The 21,633-nt window shown below is 35.4% G+C and overlaps 2 protein-coding genes across 8 annotated transcripts; one reads left to right on the top strand and one right to left on the bottom strand.

Moving 5' to 3' along the window:
• Nucleotides 1-426: 426 nt before the first annotated feature.
• Nucleotides 427-12,713, bottom strand: LOC111346087 (fatty acyl-CoA reductase 1-like). Of its 7 annotated transcripts, XM_088735772.1 has the most exons (17): nt 12,649-12,666; nt 12,487-12,553; nt 11,828-11,898; nt 10,453-10,729; nt 9,689-9,864; nt 9,394-9,466; nt 8,335-8,441; nt 7,972-8,149; nt 7,586-7,630; nt 6,341-6,459; nt 5,376-5,443; nt 5,119-5,200; nt 4,353-4,442; nt 3,948-4,020; nt 3,214-3,270; nt 2,530-2,657; nt 427-1,230 (listed from the first exon to the last, which is right to left on the bottom strand). In XM_088735772.1, the coding sequence occupies exons 4-17, from the start codon at nt 10,657-10,659 to the stop codon at nt 1,071-1,073; spliced, it is 1,563 nt and encodes a 520-aa protein (XP_088591898.1). In that variant the 5' UTR covers nt 10,660-10,729; nt 11,828-11,898; nt 12,487-12,553; nt 12,649-12,666; the 3' UTR covers nt 427-1,070. The 7 variants fall into 7 exon arrangements, with proteins under 7 accessions (XP_088591898.1, XP_088591896.1, XP_088591899.1 ...); XM_088735770.1 differs by having other exon boundaries at nt 12,447-12,709; XM_088735773.1 differs by lacking the exon at nt 11,828-11,898 and adding an exon at nt 11,604-11,787 and having other exon boundaries at nt 12,447-12,709.
• Nucleotides 12,714-12,739: 26 nt separating this feature from the next.
• Nucleotides 12,740-21,342, top strand: LOC148721882 (MOB kinase activator 2-like). The gene is made up of 5 exons (XM_088735807.1): nt 12,740-12,932; nt 15,870-16,027; nt 17,411-17,507; nt 17,979-18,112; nt 19,178-21,342. Exons 1-5 carry the CDS (start codon nt 12,916-12,918, stop codon nt 19,420-19,422), a joined length of 651 nt encoding a protein of 216 aa, XP_088591933.1. The 5' UTR covers nt 12,740-12,915; the 3' UTR covers nt 19,423-21,342.
• Nucleotides 21,343-21,633: the final 291 nt, after the last annotated feature.

The raw sequence follows: 21,633 nt of genomic DNA, 5'->3' as shown, positions 1-21,633 counted from the left end.
TTATTCTTGTGTTGTATTAACGCATTCCAAATGTCCCCGCGGGCCTTTTACCTTTCTGAAGCATAGACTAGAGAAAACGCTTACAATTGACCCACTTTTGTACTCGATTTTCAAGCATAAGAAAGAAGAATACGCCTGTTATTTGTTAAAAGTGATACTATTTATTTACTCCTGGAAGTTCAAGCTTTATTTAATGATCGAACCGACTTAATTATTTCTTTACATGCATGTGTTAACAAGGAACCAGCATTACGTGTTTCAAACAGTTTGTTCTCTTGACAGTAATTTAAATACCCTCGGAGACTTAGTGACCTTTCAACCAACTTTACATGCCAACTGATTAGTTAATATGTCAAACAGTTGTTTTCTCATGAAACCCTCCCTTAACTTACTAGAGTTTCCTCTTTACTAACAGCAAAACCCCTGCTAGAACAGGAGTTGTGTACAAGACAAAACTTATTTGCTACATATTGGTCACGTGTTGTGAGAAGTACGATCTGTTACATGTTACGGCAAAAAATAGTTCACATATCTTAATTCAGTAATCACAAAAAAACGTCCGTTTTGTTTAATGTAAATCAATATGTATCAAATACCTACAATTACAAATTCAAATCACTATTATCTTCCTGAAATAGCCCAGACAGAGCCATGAGCAATTCTTAACAACTCTATCAAAATTATTCGTTTCCATTGCAGTCACACGAAAACTATCCTGAATCTTAACATACAATTTCTAGGAACTACTATGGAATTCATTTTGGTAGATTCACAATTTATAGAGGACGTTCAGCCCTGTGTATACAATCAACCACTTTATTAATCTATTCTAACAAGAAATCATAAATAAAAGAGTTTTAAAGCGTAAATTTCAGAATTTATATCAACATTACAATTTTTTTTGGTCTCGGGAAACGTACAATACGAGTAGCATTATTCTTTCAGTTTACAAATGTACGATTTGAGGCCTACAAAGCCCGTATTCCATGAAAATATTCACGAATAGGTTTGCAAATTATCCGCTTGAATTTAAAGTGCTTGATACTAATTCAAGCGACACGTGGGGACGCTCAATTAGAGAGCTTGAACGGTTCCAGAGCAATCGCCAGCTTGTGCACACCTGATAAGCACTGGGCCCAAGCAGTCTGTGCGGCCGGGAACCTCTTGATAATGAGCCATGACGAAAACAAGAACAAACAAAAGTACATCGACCAACGAATGTTCCGCAATCTGGAATAAACCAAGAGAAAGCTTAAGGATAATCGAGGCAGAAGTAAAGAGATCTTTACATTTATACGGAAAAGGAAGAGGGGGGGAGGGGAGAGGTATCGAGGAACATTTACAAACGTACGATTCAACTAAATACGAAACAGCCAGAAAAGAAAGATGCAGGAGTAAGCTTTTTTTTCTTGTAAAAAAATCTACCACAACCGTGACTGAGTCACTCGAACGATGTCTCTACCGACTCGTTGGTCAAGAAACAAGAAAAGCTCTCACTAAGTACTACACCAAGAAATTTACGATTTCTCTTCTCTTCTCTCGACCCTTTATATCCAAACATCAATATGCATATTCTTCATACTGTTTCTCCATACATTTCCAAAGGTGCTGACAAGGCAAACTTGTTTAATATTTGTGGAGGCTTCTTTAGTTACTGATCATTTCCTTTATTGTCGTGACCTAAATGTGCGATTCAGGGGGAGTACTGTTGGGAAAACTTGGATGCTACTAATTCTTAAGAGTCGAAGGGTCAAGTCGAGGGTAAAACAAGACTCAGTGTAGTCTTGATTTCTAAACGTGCACTCACAAAAAATTCAGAAAAATTGGTATCACCCCAAAATCCACTTTCTCCTGTATTTTGCGCATTCAAAATCGCTTGACCCTAATCTAACTATCACACCAGCGACTTCCTCTAAGAATTGAGCGATGTTTCACATACTATTGTAAGCGTTCAAAATAAAACACCGAGAGCATTTTAAAGGAGCACTCTGATTACTCAACACACTTTTATATTTCTACGGAAACATCGTGAAATTAAGTGAAATAGTCCTCGTCTTAGTGTTATAAAAAGCAATATATACGATCAAAATACTGGTTTTGAAAATTAGCCACGATCACGGCGCGTCAAATGAGTAATCTACGTCACGGTCCCTCCCATTGTGACGTAGATTACTCAACACACTTATATTTATACAGAAACCTCGTGAAATTTAGTGAAATAGTCTTAGTGTTATAAAAAGCAATATAGACGATCAAAATACTGTTTTTGAAAATCAGCCACGAGCACGGCGCGTCAAATGAGTAATCTCCAAACTTGCGCCAGTCTTCTTGAGCCTGCGAAGTGATTACGAAAATTAATGGCGAAACGGTTTTCAAATCGTAATTTCTCGCCCTAGAATTGACTTTCAAGTAAAATTATTATTGAAAAGGCTTTATTAATCACTAAAAATTCATATTATGAAATAACTTAATTTTTCGGGTTTTCAAATTATAGGGCGGTTTCATCGAGTGCTCCTTTAAGAGCCTTACCTACGAATGCGGCTTTGAGCAACAGGAAGATTGGCCATGTCTTCTTTGAGAACAAACTTCTTCAGACCGAGAATAAAGTGTAAAAAATAATTGTTCCAATCCAACTTCTGAACGTCAAAGTTGAAAGTCTGAGAACACAGGAAGATCAAGGAGAGTGTTAAAATAGACTGCTAAAAAGTATCACCTTAAGAAAAAAAAAAGTGTGATAATGAAGGTGCCAGCTCCAGGAAAGACCCAGAGTAAAACTCGCCAGCATGCAAAGCACAATAGGCAATAAAAAATCTTAAATCTGCCTGGTCTTTTAAAACATTATCTCCCAGGATCTAAATATCACTTCTCCACACTGTCTGCCAAACACTTCTCTTCATTTTAGAAATGAGAATTCTGTGTGAACTCTGATAATTTTCCCTGGTTGGCATTTTTCTACCTCACCACATTACAAATTGAAAATGTATTAAGAAATAACCCTTTTTAAGTACAAAACCTAACGGCTTTATAGTTTACATTACAACTTATATCCCACAAGCGGCTGAAAACGGTTACTTATTTGTCTCTTCCCGTATTAGCACGCAATGCTTCATCCCTAAACGAGTTCTTTAAATTTGAACGTCATGTATCTACAAGCCTTAGTGTCAAAATTTTGGATCGCGCGAACCAAATTGCGCAAGGAAAAAGTTTACTAACCTCTCTATCCTGAGGACTCATATCCTGGATCAATCCATGATAGTTATCCATTGAAAACTATAAATAAATAACACGAGTTTAAATTCAACAAGCCGCTTGTACTGCTACACTGTTGCTTACCCTTCGTTCGCGCTCGACAGACCAGCATTTCACAAGACTAAATGTCATTTGGGCGGGATACACAGTGGCGTGATGGTTAGAACAGGAGAGTCTGGTACGGATTAAATCCCTGGTCATAACTGATATGTTCCTGGGATATACATACTCTCAGAGTGCCTCTTCCCCCAGGAATAAAACTGAGTGCTTGCGTAAAACTTGATGGATTGTTGAGAAGGCTGGGAAGGGACAAGGTTAATTTGGGAAGGGACAAGGTTAATTTGGACAAAATAACCTTGCAAAAATGTCAGTCAGCTGCCATATTTTGCTGCGAATCAGGAGTGATCCGACGGGGACCAACACCCTCTGCAATTTTTTCTTTCTCCCTCCTCCCTCTAGGAGGGGTTAGGTTTTTTTAACTGCTGTGTTGATCACTGTGAAGGTATTTTATTTTTTGGACCATCACTCGTGTCGTCATCATGGACACGTTCTTCCCATGCAGGACAGCCACCTAACTCATCTTAATAAGAATAAGTTCCTGAGTCCACATTATATCATTTGTTGTTATAAATCCAACTATGGATTTAAGGAAAATACTGTAAAAAAAAAAATCTCATAATGAAGTCCAACGATTCTACCTCCCATCCTCTGGAAGTGAAGAAGATTAAGCTCTTGGTTGCCCTGTCCAACTTGCCATACAACTTGTTCATTCTGTTGAGATCAAAACATTTCGGGCTGGTTCTTTACACATGTTCTAACCCAAAACGTGGTTTTATACAAGCAATGGGCCGGCCCCTTTATTACATTCTTTCTACAAGCTGATCACAAAAGTGCCACTTTTTTAACTTGGGAGCCATTGAAACCAGCTCGTTTGGCAAAATTAATTTTTCTTACTCCAAAATGTAATATTGTTGAATTCTAGAGATTCATGTCCAAAACTGATGAAAAGTCATTCAGGAGATAGTTTTGATTTGAGTACCTTTGTCTTTGATGACCCCAAATATATGCAGAAAAACTTGGGTAAAACCCTTAAACTCCCTCACCTTGGTCTCTGCCCAGAACAAAAAGACCCCATGTCAGCAATGAAGGCAGGGATTTTGTGACCAATGTAGCACCAGTAGTAATGGATCAATCTACAAATTTGAATGAATGAATGAATGAATGAATGAATCAATCAATCAATCCATAAAAATTTAACTCATCAATCATTAAGTCAGTTGGTCAATCAATCAAGCTGTCAACCTTCCAACAAATCAGTCAATTAATGAATCGCATCATTCGAGTGATCTATTCATCAACTAGATAGTCTAATAGTCTGTTAGCATCCTTCTGTTTGTCTGTCAGTTTACCAGTGGGTTCCCCCTATATGACCACTCACCCATCCAAACAAGACTGCAATGACTAACAAACCCGCGAAGACAAAATTGAATCAGGGTTCGTACACTTTTTCAGGCCAAAGATTCAAGGACTTTTCAAGGACTTGCCAGGACCTTACTTATAAAATTTCAAAAACTTTTTGTAATGAAAAATTTTCCTCAACACCAAGAAAAATGTTTCTGTTAACATCTCTGTTTTGGGTTTACCGATGGTGCAAAACAAAAGCAGATATTTTTCGATGTTGTTCAATAAAAAATCAAGGACTTTCAAGGACCCAAAACGAAATTCAAGTACTTTCAAGGCCTTGAAATCTGCCTCCTGAAATTCAAGGGTTTTCAAGGGTTTTCAAGATGCATACGAACCCTGTTGAATGTAATAATAATCAAACAATAAATCAATGGCTATTTTTCTAAATGATAAATTTTAACTTACTTTCTTTGCTCAAAAGCAAAGTTTGGTCTCCTGAACACTCCTTCGAACGGATAATTCTCAAAATGCTTGCTAATCATGGTACCTGTCAGTAAATATAATTTAAATGACTGTATTGTATGAAAATTGTGGCTAGGAGTAGACAACAGGTCACAAATAGCAAGGCTATGAAAATGAGTAGTTTGATTTGTGAATTAAAATGACTTCACAATATTCAAACAATGCAGATTCAAATTACAGAATGATTGAAATAAACTAACACAAATTGCCCCATGTGCATCCATTTAACAAGCCTGTGGTTAGATGGTAGACTGGAATACTTGAATGACTACAAGGAAACGAGAAAATTACAAAACAGTAAGAAACAATTCCACTGAGGGCAGTTTACAGTGTTTCAATATTACTGCACATGTCCCTAAATCTGGGATGCTTCGACTAAATGCTTCTTGATGGGTATATGTTTGAACCCGGCTTAGCCAGGGAAACTGGACTTGGTAGTGTCCAGTAAGTCCTCAGTAAATCAAGTCAGAGTAATCTTCAAAAGAAAGCTAAAAGGCACTAAAAGTTTTCTTAATAGTGGTCACCCATGGGGAATGATGGGGTGACCACTTAATACAGGTTGACCACCTAACACAGATTCCACATATTAGGAGTATTGTAAAAAAATGATATACAGTGCCACGTAATGCCACAACTGACCACTTAATGTACACAATCTTGTTCCAAAATACTTACTTTGATTTTTGGGAGAGAAACAAATTAAATATAACTCGAAAGATTATTCTTAGTTTTATTTGAGCAGTTTTGCTACAGGTGGAAGATGATACAAAAAGGCCATTTGGACACAGTTAAGGGTGACTGCAACTGCTTAAGCCTTCAACTCCCACGAGTGACCAAGGCAGAGTTTCTCCTTAGAACATCAATACAATATCAAGCAGACAAGTGATGAGAATAAAGACAAACATCAATTAAGGGATTTGAGGTTGACCCAATACAAAATTCTTCAAACTAACATCATAACAGCTGTATGACAGACAGTAGGGAGAATCACTAACGAGATCTTTGTTGGGTGAGAATGGGTTCATAGAGGTGACCACAAAATAGTGGTGAAAATTACAGTGACTGGGGGAAACAAATTCCTGACTTAAATCAAGTTTCACTGCAATAAAGGAACATTAACTCCCCCAATTTATATTTCTCTACAAAAAATGAGAAATTAAACTACCTTTTTGCAACTCTGTGCCAAGCAATAGCAAGCAACATATTGGCTGAGTAGTCCACAGGGATTATATCTGCAATGGCATTCAAATCTCCAATCATTGACCGCAGCATTCCCTTTCCAGCCTATAAGTTAAAACACGTTTCCTTTACAACAGTGTTTGAATCAATGCCCTGGCCGTCTCTTCATGGAAGCTATATTGTCCTTCAACCAGTTATTGCTAATCAATGAATTTGAATAAATGAAAATCATATATGTGTACTGTGGTTTCATGAAATGTATGAAAGCAATCCTCACAGTAATACACCCTACTTAATATATAGTAGTGGAAATATATGGCCTAAAAAAAATTCAGGCCCATACCATATTTGAACCCATGACCTCTGCAATACCAGTCATTATAATGGTGATTATATATGATTTTCATATATTCAACTTCATTGATTTATATCCCTTCTATGGCTCAGTTAATTGTAGCTAAGTTGGTAGAGCACTGCACTGGTATCGCAGAGGTCATGGGTTCAAATCCCGTACAGGCCTGAATCTTTTTCAGGCCTACTTAAGAAGGGTTTATTATTGTGAGGATTGTCCATAATGTTCGCATAATAAAAGATATAATTATATGCAAGGCTAAAAAGATTAAGAAAAATTATTAAAATGTTAAAACCAAACGTTTTCGGCTGTTTGCCATCATCAGGGTGCCATCATCACCCTAATGATGGCAAACAGCCGAAAACGTTTGGTTTTAACATTTTAATAATTTTTCTTAAATCTTTTTAGCCTTGCATATATAATATTGTGAGGATTGCTTTCATACATTTGCAAATTCAACAACAACTGTTTCAAAGAGGAGGGAAACTACTATGTAACAGTAACTGCCTTCATTCATTTTAATTAATATTTATATAAAGAGATGTTTCATTTTAAATTTACATTTTGTAAGTACTTGATGATGTATAGTGATTGCTTTGAAAAATACAAGATTTAAAAAGAAGCTAAACGTAAGTGTGTGGATAAAACATTTCCTCACAATTAACTTTAACTGTCCTGACAAACTACATCCCATAAGGAAGAGATTATTTGAAATTATTTGCATCATTAAAAAAGCCTTTGGATGAAAAGCTGATATGGCATACTGTATGTGTCATTAAAATTCTATTCTATGGTTTATGGTGTTGCACAGTGTAACAGGCACTTCTCTGTGAATTGAGGTTAATGTAAAATGTCGGAAAAGAGGTAAAAAGGACTCACAGCAACAAACAGACCACTAGGTCCATTGAAATTGTCAATCCAGCCCTGAAAAAATAAAAAAGATAATAATGATTAAATGCAGGTATGTTAGCTGTGAGGGAAATTGTGCATCATTATCATAAGTACAAAGAATTACACTATCTGTACTGGTTCCAGATCCTTGACTCGCACAAACATCGCAGCAACAAAATAATTTGCAAATCAAATATTCTTTTATTACTTATGGAGGGTCTGTGTTTGACCTGTTTCATCTAAACTTCTGCATGACTATGTAAGCAAATTAACTTCTTAAATGACAAATACATAGCAATGTGTCTTTACACACAGCTCAAGTACTTGACAGTTGTTTTGATGATAAGTGGTTAACACAAAAAATATGAACTTACTTCCAAGGGTTCTTTCCAAGCTGCACCAATGATTGAAGGTCTGAAAATTGCTATTGGGATGTTGTCAGCCTCTTTCAGTAAGACATGCTCCGCCAGACTTTTGGTGAAAGTGTATGTGTTGGGTCGCTTGCCAATCAAATGTGGTGTGAGAGAATTCACCATGTCATCATTCATCCACCTGTTTTGAATAAAAAAAGAATTGTATCAAAACAGTTACTTTTCCTGATGGCTTAGCACAAGTAAGCAACCTTTACTATGAATGTCTTTGTTCAGCATGCATGTGTTTGTGGGTGTGAAACAACTTTAAATATACATCGTGCACTACATAAACATCTGAAAATGAAGTGAAAATCTATCACTTGCCCAATAGAGGAGGAAAGCTTGTCAGGATCTACTGAAGGAGAGTAGATTCTTTCTTCAATGACTTCTCTGTCACAGTTAGCATATGCTGTGGAAACATGAACCAAGACCTGAAGAAAAAAAAATCAGGAAAAGGTAAATAAGAGATATTTGTATATGGAGTGTATCATTACAACTCAAATTCATGAATGCAAACTTTATGATTACATCTCCATGTACACTGTTAACTGCAATCTTATGATGGTTCTAACAAGACTCCTAAAATATTAACACAAACTTTTTAATCAATATGCTTTTTGTGGAGAGGAAGGTGTAACAGGATCAAGTGATTAAACTACATGCATGTGAGTGCATTGTTAAGGCTACACACCTGAATTGGGAGAATTTCACTTAATATCTAAAAATGGACTGAAGAATCTATACTAAGCAGATACAGACTAAATCTTGATATTAGTAAGAAACAGCCCTTCACCTGTCACCTGTCCAATTTGAACCATAAAAGACCCTAATAACTGGCCTTGTTGTTGCCATTCAAATAAAAGGCCCTAGATAGTTTATTGTCTGTGTTCCACTAGTACCAGACTTTAAGGTATATCTTATTCAGTGCTACATCAACTCAGGTTATCAAGATATATTTCACTCAAATTCAAAACTTACAGGCCAAGATTAATATGGAAAAAAAAAGGGAAAAAAAAAAACATGGTTACATATTTAGATGTATGTCAGTCTTCACAAGAACCATTTCCTCTTTTGTCTGTTCTCAGTCAAACAAATTGTACCAATATCTAATTAAAGCCCCCAGGGTTGGATCAGACAAAATATCCCTCACACATTCTGACAGATGTTATCTGACAGATGGGTATCAACTTATTAAGAAATTGTGCAGACTAAAAGAGCATAAAGAAAAACATCATTCACCTAATATACTTTTTGCTTTGCTTTGACAGTACCCTTGAAAGCATTTGACAGTTAGCCTCATTCTAGTTTTTCTGTTTTTATTTTCCATGCAATCCATTTTAAAGACCACCATCCTACCCCTTGAAAATACCTAAAACTTCTTACCTCAAGCCGTTTCATTCCACGGCACAACCCGATGACATTTTGAGTTCCATACAAATTTAAAGTCATTGCATCCCTATGGAAAGACATCAGAGACAGTTATATACAGATACCTAACTGCAAAATTGAAAGGGGGCAAAATTTGCCCAGCATTTTGTTTCGAATTCTTCACAAAGCTGCATGTTGAAGTCAGTATTAAAATTGGGCTCTTGTCAAGCAGCAGAATTAAAAAAAAAATGAAAGCAGGTAATTAGTGAGCTTGGTTGTTTCAAGTACTAATATTATCTATAAAGCTTACTTTAGATCTTCATCAAATCTGACTGTTGCTGCAGAGTGGAATACAATTTCAACATTTTCTTGAAGCATTTTCCAATCCTCATCTGACATTCCAAGTTTATCTTCTGCAATGTCACCCTTGATGGGCACAAGTTTATTTCTCCAGTCACCTCCCATGTCTCTAACTGTGTCATAGAGCTATTAAGGAAATACAAATTTACAATTTGTTGTCAACTTAAATACAATTTTTTACAACTTTTGCTGTTAGAAATATAACTCAAAAACAAACTATGTGTATCAGTACAGAATTGTAACTATTGATAGTTACATAATCATTGGCTTATGGAGACTGGAGGATTATTTCGAAAATATACAGAATTTCCCAGTTACAACTTAAGGCTTAGAAGCAAAAGGTCCTCTCATTTACTATTTTCTATCCTCTTTTGACAGTACTTCATCTCTGCACAACAGATACATAGTTACTTCATAGTTATCTAGCAACTTACATCACAGTTTCTAACATAAAATGAGATAAAAAAGCCTTAAAATTAGGAAAAGCTGCTAGAACATCTGCACATGATAAGTACTGGAATTCATTATCACAATACATTTGAGAGTGGTGAAAAATGCGGTTTAAGTGAAAACATTAAATGATTTCTCCATTAAAATTTTATCAGCATCAAACTTTTGATAGTGGCTCTAGATTGAATCTCTTAAAAAACCTACTTTTAAGTCAATATCATACATGTAAATACATTTGAAAGACAGAAAAGTAAAAAAACTCACCATTCCATCTAACAGATCATCAATTCTTTGTTGGGGGCTAACACCACGTCGGCTTCTGGCCAGGAGATAAATCTTTTTAACACGAGGACATGCCCTCAGAAGTTTTTCTATCACAACTTTACCAAGAAATCCAGTAGCCCCTGTGATAAATACTGTTTTCTGTGCATAGAAGTCACTAATAGACAACAGGTCCTTTGCTTCTGACATTCTGGCTTCAAAGCGTTCTGCAACAACTTAAGACGTGTTCACAGCACAACCTCTTCCCTGATAATGCTCCCTTCGGACAATGAAAGCAATTTATAGCACCAGAGTTAGCAAACCTGTATTGAGCATGAAAACTGAGTCTTTATAAAGACAATGTCTGGCTGGAATGTGGTATCCAGCAGAGAGTAGGAAACAGGTTCTGATAACCAGGAAGGTACTTTATCTGCTGTCTAAATCTCTTTTTCAGCCTTCACTAGCCAACTCTTGAGATGTAAAGGGCAACAGCTTCAAGCTTTGAACTATAATACGATGAAATTTGATTGTACAACACTATCTCTATTAAAGAACAAATTTTTCCTGCTTTGAACTATGGATTACATAATACAATCTATATATAGCTAAATGAGGGGATACATGTTTACATCACTCATCAGTCCACAATTTAGGACAACAATAATTAGAATCTCCTGCAAAAATACTATCATATATGGCAGAGGACCAGAGTGAAAAGAAAAATAATCTCAAGCCAGTCTTAAAATGAAGTAGTTCTCAATGTTTTGTAAGAAAGGACCTACTCTTAAATTAAACTCGAAACTATTCAAATTGCATGAGAAATTGAAGACAGGAGTTAGGGACATGCAGACAATAATGACATGGTTAGAAAGAAGGAGCATGTAGCTAACATGTGAAGCGAACAACAGGACATCAGTGAAGACCAGGACAATCAATCAAAGATGTACAATTTTCAACAGGAAATTTTAAGCAAATTATTCACTTAATCGTTAAAGGAATTAAATTTCCAAAGAAAATGCTGAAAATAGGCCTTGTGTCAGAAAATATACAGAAAACAGTGTCTACCAATTATGATTACAGCTAATCAGAACAATTACATAATAATAACTTCTTTTGTCTAAACCACTTCCTGTTACATTTAACACTGATTTGACCTTTAAATTTACATGTGACAGCTAGTGGGAATGAATGTGGTGTGAACATGAAACCAGGACAAAGTCCTAGCCTTGGCAGAATGTTCATTGTCCACCAAAACAGCTCAATCTGACAAGCTCCCCCATTAAAAACAAGTCAAGTCAAGTACTTTCACTCTGTTGACCCAATTTCCTAGTGGAATCCCTGTGGTAAAAAAAAAAAAGTCATAACAATCCCAGCTTACCAGCTTCCTCCAAGCACTTCACTGAACTGGAGTAGTGTAGCATCAACAAAACAGGATGGTTATGCGGGACCCTTTCAAATATGAAGCAAGTGTACGAATTTAAACAATTGACGTTTTAATTAGCACGTCCAGCTACAATTTATGAAAGTGAAGAAGGGATAACTGTTTTTTTCTTCATGTTTTCAGGGTAACTGGGACAGCGGGGAAGCGTCTCCTTTGACATATCACTGACATTGTGCAAGAATGCCGATTTATATTTTGTAACTGCGACATGCACACGCTTAACCGAGCAAGTAACTAAATACAAGAATCGAAAGCACAAAAAGGAGAATAATTAAGTAACAATAAAGAAAGGTTGGAGTGTTAAACACACCCAAAAGCTGTAGAAACAAGTTTCAACATGCAGGGAAGCGTGGCTTGAAGTATTGTAAGCGGTGTATTAAAATTAAGTCCTGCTAATGAACCGAAATGAGCTTTGGCGATAAGATTAAAGCTTCAAGTACCGATGAGTTTCCCCTAAATATATGAGAACCTAAGCAGAATATTTAGCTGCTATGAAGGTGCAGTAGTCTCAAGATATCATAAATTTGGTAGAGTTGAAGAAAACTTTATCACTCACATGAAGTTCGTTGTTCAAAATATGAATGCTGTTGCCTCACCTGGACGCGTGGGCTACTTCATCCAATACACTGGCTTTCCAACCCTCCGCTTCCCAGGCAATTATACCTTCAGGCCCGAAATTTGGGCAAGATACGAGAAATTACTATTAGAAGTAACTCAGTTCACCCGAAAACCCTTAAAAAAATTGAAAACTGCTTCACCTCTCGACTCAACTTCTGCGGAAGTTTTGCTCACTCTGCACCACCTCACGAGCCAGCGGAAAACCTCTCCAATTTATAGCCAAGAGCCTGGTTCCCAGTGTACTCGACGTGAAATTTCTCTGAAAATTTTCCCTTTCCAAACAAAAAGTTTGCGCAGTCTTACAGCCATTTAACTCACTGTTGAAAGCGATGTAGTGAAAGCATTTGGCTGGAAGACTCTTCAAATGTGTGAGCTATATAAAACTGCCCGTTCAGCTCTCCAGAAACATGGATTGGTTGATGGGGTGAGTCGTAAGCCGGTGTTGTGTGTTGATCTCGTGTCTTCTTTACTTTTCTTCCGCGGTCATATTGGGTGCGGTCTGTGCAATAATTATGAAACAAAGAAACTGAAATAGTGTTTACTTGTTAGTGAATCAAATGACAGGAAATTACCTAAGTAAAATCCGCACGGAAAGACCTCAAGAAAGTGAATGAATGTACGGCGCGGTGACTCGATAACCCGTTCTCTTGGAATTGAACACGAGTATATCGTTACGGTTCGTATCAATTTACCAAATATCGTCAAGTGAACCTTTTTTCCTATTGGAATGTCTTAATGAACTTCTAGATTTCTTTAGAAACAGTGTCGAATTAAATTTTTTGTATTGTGGCTGAAATATTGAATTGGTTCTCCAGACGTTGTACTTACACTAGAATATTGACGAATTTAAGCCTAAAAACTTAAAATTGTAGCGATCTTCAATTACAACAACATTTACAGGTGCTATATATCAGTCTATTTTGAAACGAGAAGGAAGTTATGTTGGCTTCTGTTTCGAAATGATTTGCATGCTGTTCTAACAAGAAGCGACTGTGGCGCTGAGATAAAAATTCAGGAGACATAATTTATATATCAGTTCTATATTAATTAGACATGCATTGTAAGTTAAAGTAAACATGGGCAGAGATCAATTATGACGTCTAACCATGAAATAGCTATTACATCTTATAGTGTATGTCTAATTTACTTGAAGTTTTCAATTTTTATTTAGAGGTGAGGCCAGCATTTTCTGTAGAGGCTTTTTTAAATAGATTATCCCTACAGTGACATAGATGAAAAGTCAAAAAGAAAGAAAAGAATGTCAAAAATCCATTAATTGCTGTAGAGCAGTCCTGTGCATTGTTCAAAACAAAGTACTGATTAGGATCATGCTGTATAATGCTGAAAGGGTTTTTGTTCAAAAACAACCATAGGTGAAGGTAGATGATTAATCTGTGTGAAGTTACACCAGGAAATAACATTTATGAAAAATACAGGAATGATTTACCTTTGTATTTGCAAAAAGTTTAGAAAGTATTGGATGATGGATAATAATAATAACAATCTTTTAGTAGGAAGCTCCATCACAATAGTGGTTTACATAGAGGTCCTAAATACTAGATGTGTATTATATAAAAATACAATTAAAATATAAAAAATTTGAGCTAAAATTGAAATATAAAAATTTGAGCTAAAATCAAAATATGAAAATGATTACAACATATACACTGCAAAGATTAATTTAAAAAAAAGATAGTTATAAAAAGCAGAAAAGAGACACTGCTTTAAAACTGGCAAACTTACTGAGTTTCTTACTGTTCTCTCTAACTCATTTAACTCTTTGAAACAGTGATACCGCGAATGATGTTTTCCCGAATTGTATTTGATTTTGGGGAGCTTTATAGTATCGTTATTGCGCGTATTGTAGGAGTGCATATCACTCTTTCTTACAATGTCCAAAGAATGATTAATTTTGCCATTAATACACTTGTATGCATATATACATTGATGGATATGGATATAAGAACCCTTTTTGAATAGATTATCTTTGATATGCACATTAGGAGTTTCCACTGATTGACTGATAATATTTTGCAAGATCATATCATATTGCAGTTTTATTTTGTGCTATTGTTACAAAATATTCAATTTCTATAATTGCATATTGATCTTGAGCTTTATTTGTAATCAGAGTATAGACATATTTGTAATCACATGATTTGGAGTGCAATTTGGAATAAATAAGTACATGTAAATTTTTTCAGACTAAGTTGAATTGCACAAAAAAAATCATGTGATTACATATTAATAACATACATGAAAAAATACAAGGTAGCTTATCATAATTATGCAGAAGAAAAGTGCGCACATCACATGCATAAATAATTTATTCAAACCCTGCAAGTGACATTGTGTGTTGGGTCAAAACAACCGCGTACAATCAAAACAATATGATAAAATGAAATTTTCACATCTTTAAGGTGCAAAAAAGTTCAACATCGGGCCAAACAATTCAAGGAATTGTTCAGGAGTTTGATAATTCTGTGAGTTTGTTTGATTAGTGACCAATTAGAATTGACAAATTATTGACCAATCAGTTTGGTAATTCTGTGAGTTTGTTTGATTATTGACCAATCAGAATGTCTGGTCTGTTACTTTCTTTGCACTGAATTAACCCTCTTCTGCACTGAATTAACTCTCTTCAGCACTAAATTACCTGAAAACTGCATTTATCTGAACCAATCAGAACTGAGTAATTTTTTCATGTATATTATTATGTTTAAAATTTTCCCACCAATTCTTGTGTGTATTATGCATATATTGTTTTAAATTGAAGAAATGGTGTTACTTAGACTGGTTAATTCTTAAGAGCCAAAAAAAAAAGCCTAAAGTTGAATATTTACTGACTCATCTTTATTTTTGAATTTTTGCTTCCCTTTTCACTTTTGGTCTGTTGAAATCTTTTTGTTTCTGATATTGTGTTTTCCAACTGCTCTTCTACAGTGAAGGAGTTATTGAGGTCAGAGTTTACCAAAAATGAGGCATAGCAATTTTTTTTCGGAAATAGCACATAAACCCTTTAACTCCAAGAGTTGATAAAAATGTAACTTTTCCTTATAAAACCCCTTCATTATCCAGCAAACAAGTGATGAGAGTACTCCTACTTATCAGGTAGAAGTTGTTTTCTTGATCTGACACCAAATTCTCATAACTGATTTAGAAGGATTTGTGTTCCAGCTAGAAGAGAGAATTGAAAATCAGTTCTTTGGAGTTAAAAGGTTATGTCTAGGAGCAACTTCCTTGTAGACCATTTGCATTTTTGTTGTTTATTGTGTTCCAGAACCTTCAGGATCATTGGTACAATTGAGCATAAAAAGTGTAGGTGTCGTTCTTAACCTCAATTGTTACTTCTCTTTTAAAGGAAGGGGAAGAAAAAGCCTGCTGAACCAGAAGTGAAGGAGAACAAACCTTACTTAGAGGAGCAGTATGTTAACAGTTTTATCAGAGAAATATCAGAAGTCAAAGAACTTGTGCCTCTCCCACCAAGTATTGACCTTAATGAATGGCTTGCATCAAACAGTAAGTATCACCATAGATTGTGCTCTGATTGAAGGGTTAAACTCCGAGATAACTACAAGAAAGCATTAAGGCTGGAGATATTTCTGGAATGACGTTGGCTTGAGAAGAACAATCTCAGACACAAGAAAACTTAACTCCATCAAGCAGTAAAATTTATCATTTTGTGGTTTCCTGGTTTTCTTGTGTGTCCTGTTCTTGTGTGTGATTTTTAATCAGACATCAAACATCCCCAACACATCTCAGTGTTACGTCATTTTGCAGTTCTCATGGTTTGACTGTAATTTAAAAACTCTGTAGACCACTTTCCATATGGTGGGCCAGACTACAATTCTTTTCATTACTGTAACAGTACTGTTGTAAACAATCCCCACCAAACCCTGTCAGCATGTTCAACAATAAGCGAATGTTCACTCTAAAACAAGACCTATAATGCTTGTTTACATGTACGTGTACTTATTTAAAAAAGAATTCTAAGTTAGGCTTACCTTTTTTCAGCGGTGTATTAAATGTGAGCAGGGTTCCCGTGCTCCTTGGAAGTCCTTAAAAGTCCATGAATTTAATTTTTTATTTTCAAGGACTTGAAAACCCTTGAATTTAGACTCAGGTCCTTGAAAATTTTTGAAAAGTCCTTGAAGATAAGTGCAGATGAATCAAAGTTGAATTTTTTGTTTTGTTTTTGGTGTTGAAAGTGCAAGTTTCTAGCACAACTCATGGGAACAAGTTTTCCTTTCAAATCTCACTTCCAATTATGATGTTTGACATGAGATTTTTATTTATTGTCTACCTGATTAGTGCACTGAAATTAACCTTGGTTACCTAGCACATAATCCCTCTGATGTGCATGTTTGAAGTCACGCTCGTTGGATTTTTTGGCTGGTCCTGCATGCAATCTTTTTTATTTCTGTTAGCTCCTATTTAATGCAAAACGTCCTTGAATTTGAGAGGCTAGGTCCTTGAGAATGACCTAAAAAGTCCTTTTAGTCCTTGAATTGGGTTCCTGAAAAAGTACAAGATCTAGAACCCTATGTGAGCTACCAATTGTAGGTTCTTATTTCATAATGACCTGTTTCAGTCAATAATGCTGACTTTTATTTACGTATGAATTAACAATAGAAATGATAATAATTTTATTTAGCAATAATTTCCATAAAATCCTCTACAATACAAAATATTAACAGCGTAAAAAACGATCCAAAATAACTTACTTTCGGCTCACATCTACTCCTTTTTTTTTTGTCAAAGTGTCTGGAAATCTATAAATAACGGAGTCAAATCTGAACAGATTCAAAGTCTAATAATCTGATAAGTAAAAGCATATCTAAAACTATACAGAAAAGAGAAAGGTTAACAATAGAAATGCCTTTTTCTAAATCTTGTTTGTAGCTTTGGCCTTCTTTAACCAAATTGACTTATTGTATGGAAGTGTTAGCGAGAGATGTACTGCAACAGCCTGTCCTACCATGTCAGCACCTGGTTCTTTGTAAGTTAGATGAGTCCTTTGAATTCAGTCTACATATTATGTATATGTACTGTATTAATAATTATCTTATAATTTAAGTATGGTTATTGAAAAACCTCAGGTACGACCATTCATTTTCTCTGAGCCAAATGGAGTGACGTAACTTTAGTTCCTCTTTAACCAGTACATGAAGATCAGAGTCAACTTATCAATCACAACTCACTTAAGGCTGTTTTTCAAGAGTCTTGTAACAAACAGGATCACTGCAAAGTTGACCAATCAGTTTTCAGGAACCAGACTGTCTTATAGCATTTGACTGACAAACAACTTCTTGAGCCTTGTACATATCTCTGACAGTGACTTTTGTTTACAATGTTGAAACATGGACAATTTTCATTGACAACAGTATTTTTGAGTATTATGCTCTTGCTTGAATGATCAGAGTATGTTGTATATTTTAAGCAATATTTATCATCTCAACTGATTTTTTAGAACTTACTTTTGGCATGATGACAAGGGAAAGAAAAGTACCAAAACAAATGTCTCAGCACCACAGTACATTGATTTTGTTATGACATGTTGTCACAAGTATCTTCATGACGATGCTGTGTTTCCAACAAAATATGGTAAGTGTAATCCTTAAACCCCTAAGAGTGATTAGCATCATATTTCTCTCTACAGTATTGCTGTTGAATCAAACATTAAGGTCAAGAGAATAAAGGAAATGATTACCAACTAAAAGGGGTTTAGATTCAGTAAATGGTTAGAACTCGGGGGGGGGGGAGGAGGGGGGTAACGTGTAAAAGTGTAGTGTGATCGTCCGGGGGAGTGTAGTCCTGAGAAGGACTGTTGTCGGTGGTGGTGAATGGCATTTCAACAACCTGTGCAGAAGTCATCATCAGAGTCAAGTGAATAGTTTTTTTCAGTAGAATGTTCTTAGTCCAGTTCATGTAAAATGATTGGTCAGTTTTGCTGTGATGTTATTGGCTGTTGAGTCTTACAGCTGTAAGTTGGTTATGATGACCAACTTATGTCACTTGATGACTTCTGCACAGGTTTTCAAAATGTCAGTCACCACTACCAACAACAGTCCTTCTTAGGTCTGGACTACACTCACCCAGATGATCCCACTACACTTTTACAGGTTCTAGACTGTTAAACAAATTTTCCTGGTAAATGTATAGAGCTGTATGGAGAATATGTATACCAATTGTAGGGTGTAAAGGGTGAAAGAGTGGCTCAGATCACAACAAAATAAATTTTACAATCTGCCAATGAATAATGAATGAGCTGTACTGACTTGCATTGTTACAATTGAAGGGCAGGTTAAAAAATCCAACCTTTATCAAATTTCAGGCAAATTTAAAATAATGCTGAAAATTTTAATTTGGATGTGGACTAAATTATCTAGTTCTTTACTTGTACTTTTTTCACTGGTTTGCTGGAAGAAGGAACTTTGCATAATTTTACAAAAATGTCCATTTTCCCAGCAAACATTCTTCCCATCAATAGTTTCAAGTTACTTCCCAGTGATATTAGGAAAAATGATGATACAAAAAATATTGTTTGATTCAGATTCTAGGGATCAATTGAAGAACAAGAAAAAAACATTAGATAACAAACCTTGCTGTTCACTAAAATACACTTTTTCTTGAAAATAACACTTCCTTCTTTTTATCCTCCTTCAACAGGTCTGACATTTCCACCGACATTTATGACAACTGTGCGGAAAATTTTCAAGCTTCTATTTCATGTGTTGGCCCACATGTACTATGCACACTTCAATGACTTGTTAAACCATGAACTGCATTCTCATATAAATACAGTTTTGATGAACTTGTTTTTGTATCACCAAGAATTTAACTTGTTGGATCCAAAGGAAACTGCACCATTGGATGACCTTCTTCAAGCAATGGGTTTAATAAATCAAAGTTAGTTTTTTAAAATATGTTGTACAAGTACAGCTGTATGTATTTTAGATAAGAGATCTGTCATTATTAAGTAAATATAATATTTTCCCAATTGGTGTTGTTCATATTTGTGAAAATCCAAGAAACAAAAGTTGCTTCAAGTTTTAATTTAATTCTAATGTGTTTTATTTTTTGGCATTAGACATGTATCTTTAAAATTGGCCACTTTCGAGTGATAATTATAACTATATGGTAGACTTCATCCTTCTCTCTCAAGATCTTAATTATTTTTTACCCTTTAACTGTCTAGTATACATTTCTTATTGTATGTTCTGCCAATTCTTAGAGTTTGGTTTTAAAGGAAACCTCCACTTGTCATTAAATTATGAAAATTATCTTCAAAGTTAAACTTTGTTGCCTTAAGTGGAAATGAAATGCAGTAGAACCCGCCAAACTTGAACTCCCAAGGGAAATAAAAATGGTTTTAGTTAGAGAGGTTTGATTTAGCTGATAGTAAAGGACTGATGAAGTTGGGTCAAGGTAAATCAGATCTTGTTCAAATGACTGTGAGTAATTGAACTTAATGAAGTTCAAGTTAGCAATTGGAAACAGGTATTGGCTGTTTTGAAACTGGAATGCTGTGTGTTGCCTTGTTGAATCTTATACATCGTGTAATGGTCAGATATCTGTTATCTCCAAGGTCCCCTTTTGACTCGCAAACAGAACAGCAAAAAATATCACAGGCCTAAATGGTGTGTTCAGGCAGATTCAAGCCTAAGTATTACTTTTTCTAGTACAGTTTTTATTCATTTCAGTTTGTATTTCTCAAATTTTCAAGGTTGAAGGTTTCCTTTAAATCTAAGAAGATCCTTTAAGTGATGTATTGTTGTTTTTTTCATTTTTGTTTTTTGAAGTTTGTGACATGTTGCATGAGAATGTCTTGTTAATGCAAGGATAAGTCACCTACTTACCTAGTGAAAGGGTTAGTCATGTTAACCGAATTTAAAGATTGATGTAGTTTTAAGAAGTAAATATTATTTATAATAATTTAGCTTCAGTTGACATTTTAGGGATTCAGGCAATAGTTAACATGATGTAATATGTTGATTTGTCAATTAGACTTTGTTAACTACAGATAAGTTTATGTTTGGCAAAAGGAAGGCTTTTACAACAACATAGTTGGTGTCTGTTTTAGAATTTGTCACTGTCCAGTTTAAATTCTTTCACAAAACATGATTCTGCCTACCTGAGGGTTGATTATTGTCGGTCATTTCTACTTTAAGATATCAGTCTGATTGATTTTTTCTGCCGAAATGTTTTATGTATATTGGCTTTAGTTGCAAAGAGACTCTTGCTTGTTGATTTGAACCACACTTACCCTTAACTCACAAGATCTCATTGTTATTTTCCCCCCTCTAGCTGCCATACATTTTCTTTTAAATTAGTTTCTGAGAATATGGTTGTAGATCAAGATTGTAACTTATGCCTATTGTAATAAGTCTGAGTATTCTCATCACCTGTTTGCTAGACAATGTATGGATATTGTAGGGAGGAGTTACATTTTAATCACTTAGGGGAGTTTAAAGGTTAAGAAACATAGATGAAGAAGAAGCGATTAAGCTGCTGTTATGCTTTAAAAGCTCTTTGCATTAGTTAGTTGCTGCTATTCATAGGTTTCAGTCAAGTCTCTTGTTTTATATTTTTAAGAGTGGTTCAGAAGTAAGTTATGTCAGATGTATCTCGCATGGTCCTCCTTCACCTAGATGGTGGGGTGTTTTTGTCGCTGGTCACGACAAATGCATGAAATTCAACAATTTTATTTTCCTTAACTGGTTCTTATCGGCCAAGATGTTGATTTTTTTTCCACTCGGGCATGTTTTGTTGTAAAGTTACATCCCTATGGCAGTATACCTATGGTTTGTGCAAAATAAAGTCAGTGTTATGAAGTAATGGCTGTTTTCTCAGGGGAGGGAAGAATGGCCTCTGAAAGTGGCTCCCACAGAGGACATTATCTGAAAAAAAAGGGTGGTGGTCAGAGAAAGTTAATTTTATATTTTCCTCCCACACGTTTCTCACCTGCCCACTTTTAAGACAAACAGACAAACAAAAACAACTCACAAACAGAAGTCAGCGGATCATTTAACCCTTTAGATCCTTACATCAATATGCTTAAACTCCATACTTTTCTCCCTACGTCTTCTAAGGAGAAGGCGAGAAGAATTTGTTCAACAATCAAG

Source organism: Stylophora pistillata, chromosome 10 (genome assembly GCF_964205215.1).
Source record: "Stylophora pistillata chromosome 10, jaStyPist1.2, whole genome shotgun sequence".
Classification (NCBI taxonomy): domain Eukaryota; kingdom Metazoa; phylum Cnidaria; class Anthozoa; order Scleractinia; family Pocilloporidae; genus Stylophora; species Stylophora pistillata.
This window is presented reverse-complemented; position numbering and strand designations above follow the sequence as displayed.

Coding starts and splice junctions, on each gene's coding strand:
- LOC111346087 (XM_088735770.1), bottom strand. CDS start 10,659: ATGTCAGAAGCAAAGGACCTGTTGTCTATTAGTGACTTCTATGCACAG. Junction 9,467..9,688: donor AGATTTGATGAAGATCTAAA/GTAAGCTTTATA, acceptor GTCTTTCCATAG/GGATGCAATGACTTTAAATT. Junction 3,271..3,947: donor TCACTTCCAGAGGATGGGAG/GTAGAATCGTTG, acceptor ATTTATTTATAG/TTTTCAATGGATAACTATCA.
- LOC148721882 (XM_088735807.1), top strand. Junction 16,028..17,410: donor TGAATGGCTTGCATCAAACA/GTAAGTATCACC, acceptor TCTTGTTTGTAG/CTTTGGCCTTCTTTAACCAA. Junction 18,113..19,177: donor TGTGTTTCCAACAAAATATG/GTAAGTGTAATC, acceptor CTCCTTCAACAG/GTCTGACATTTCCACCGACA.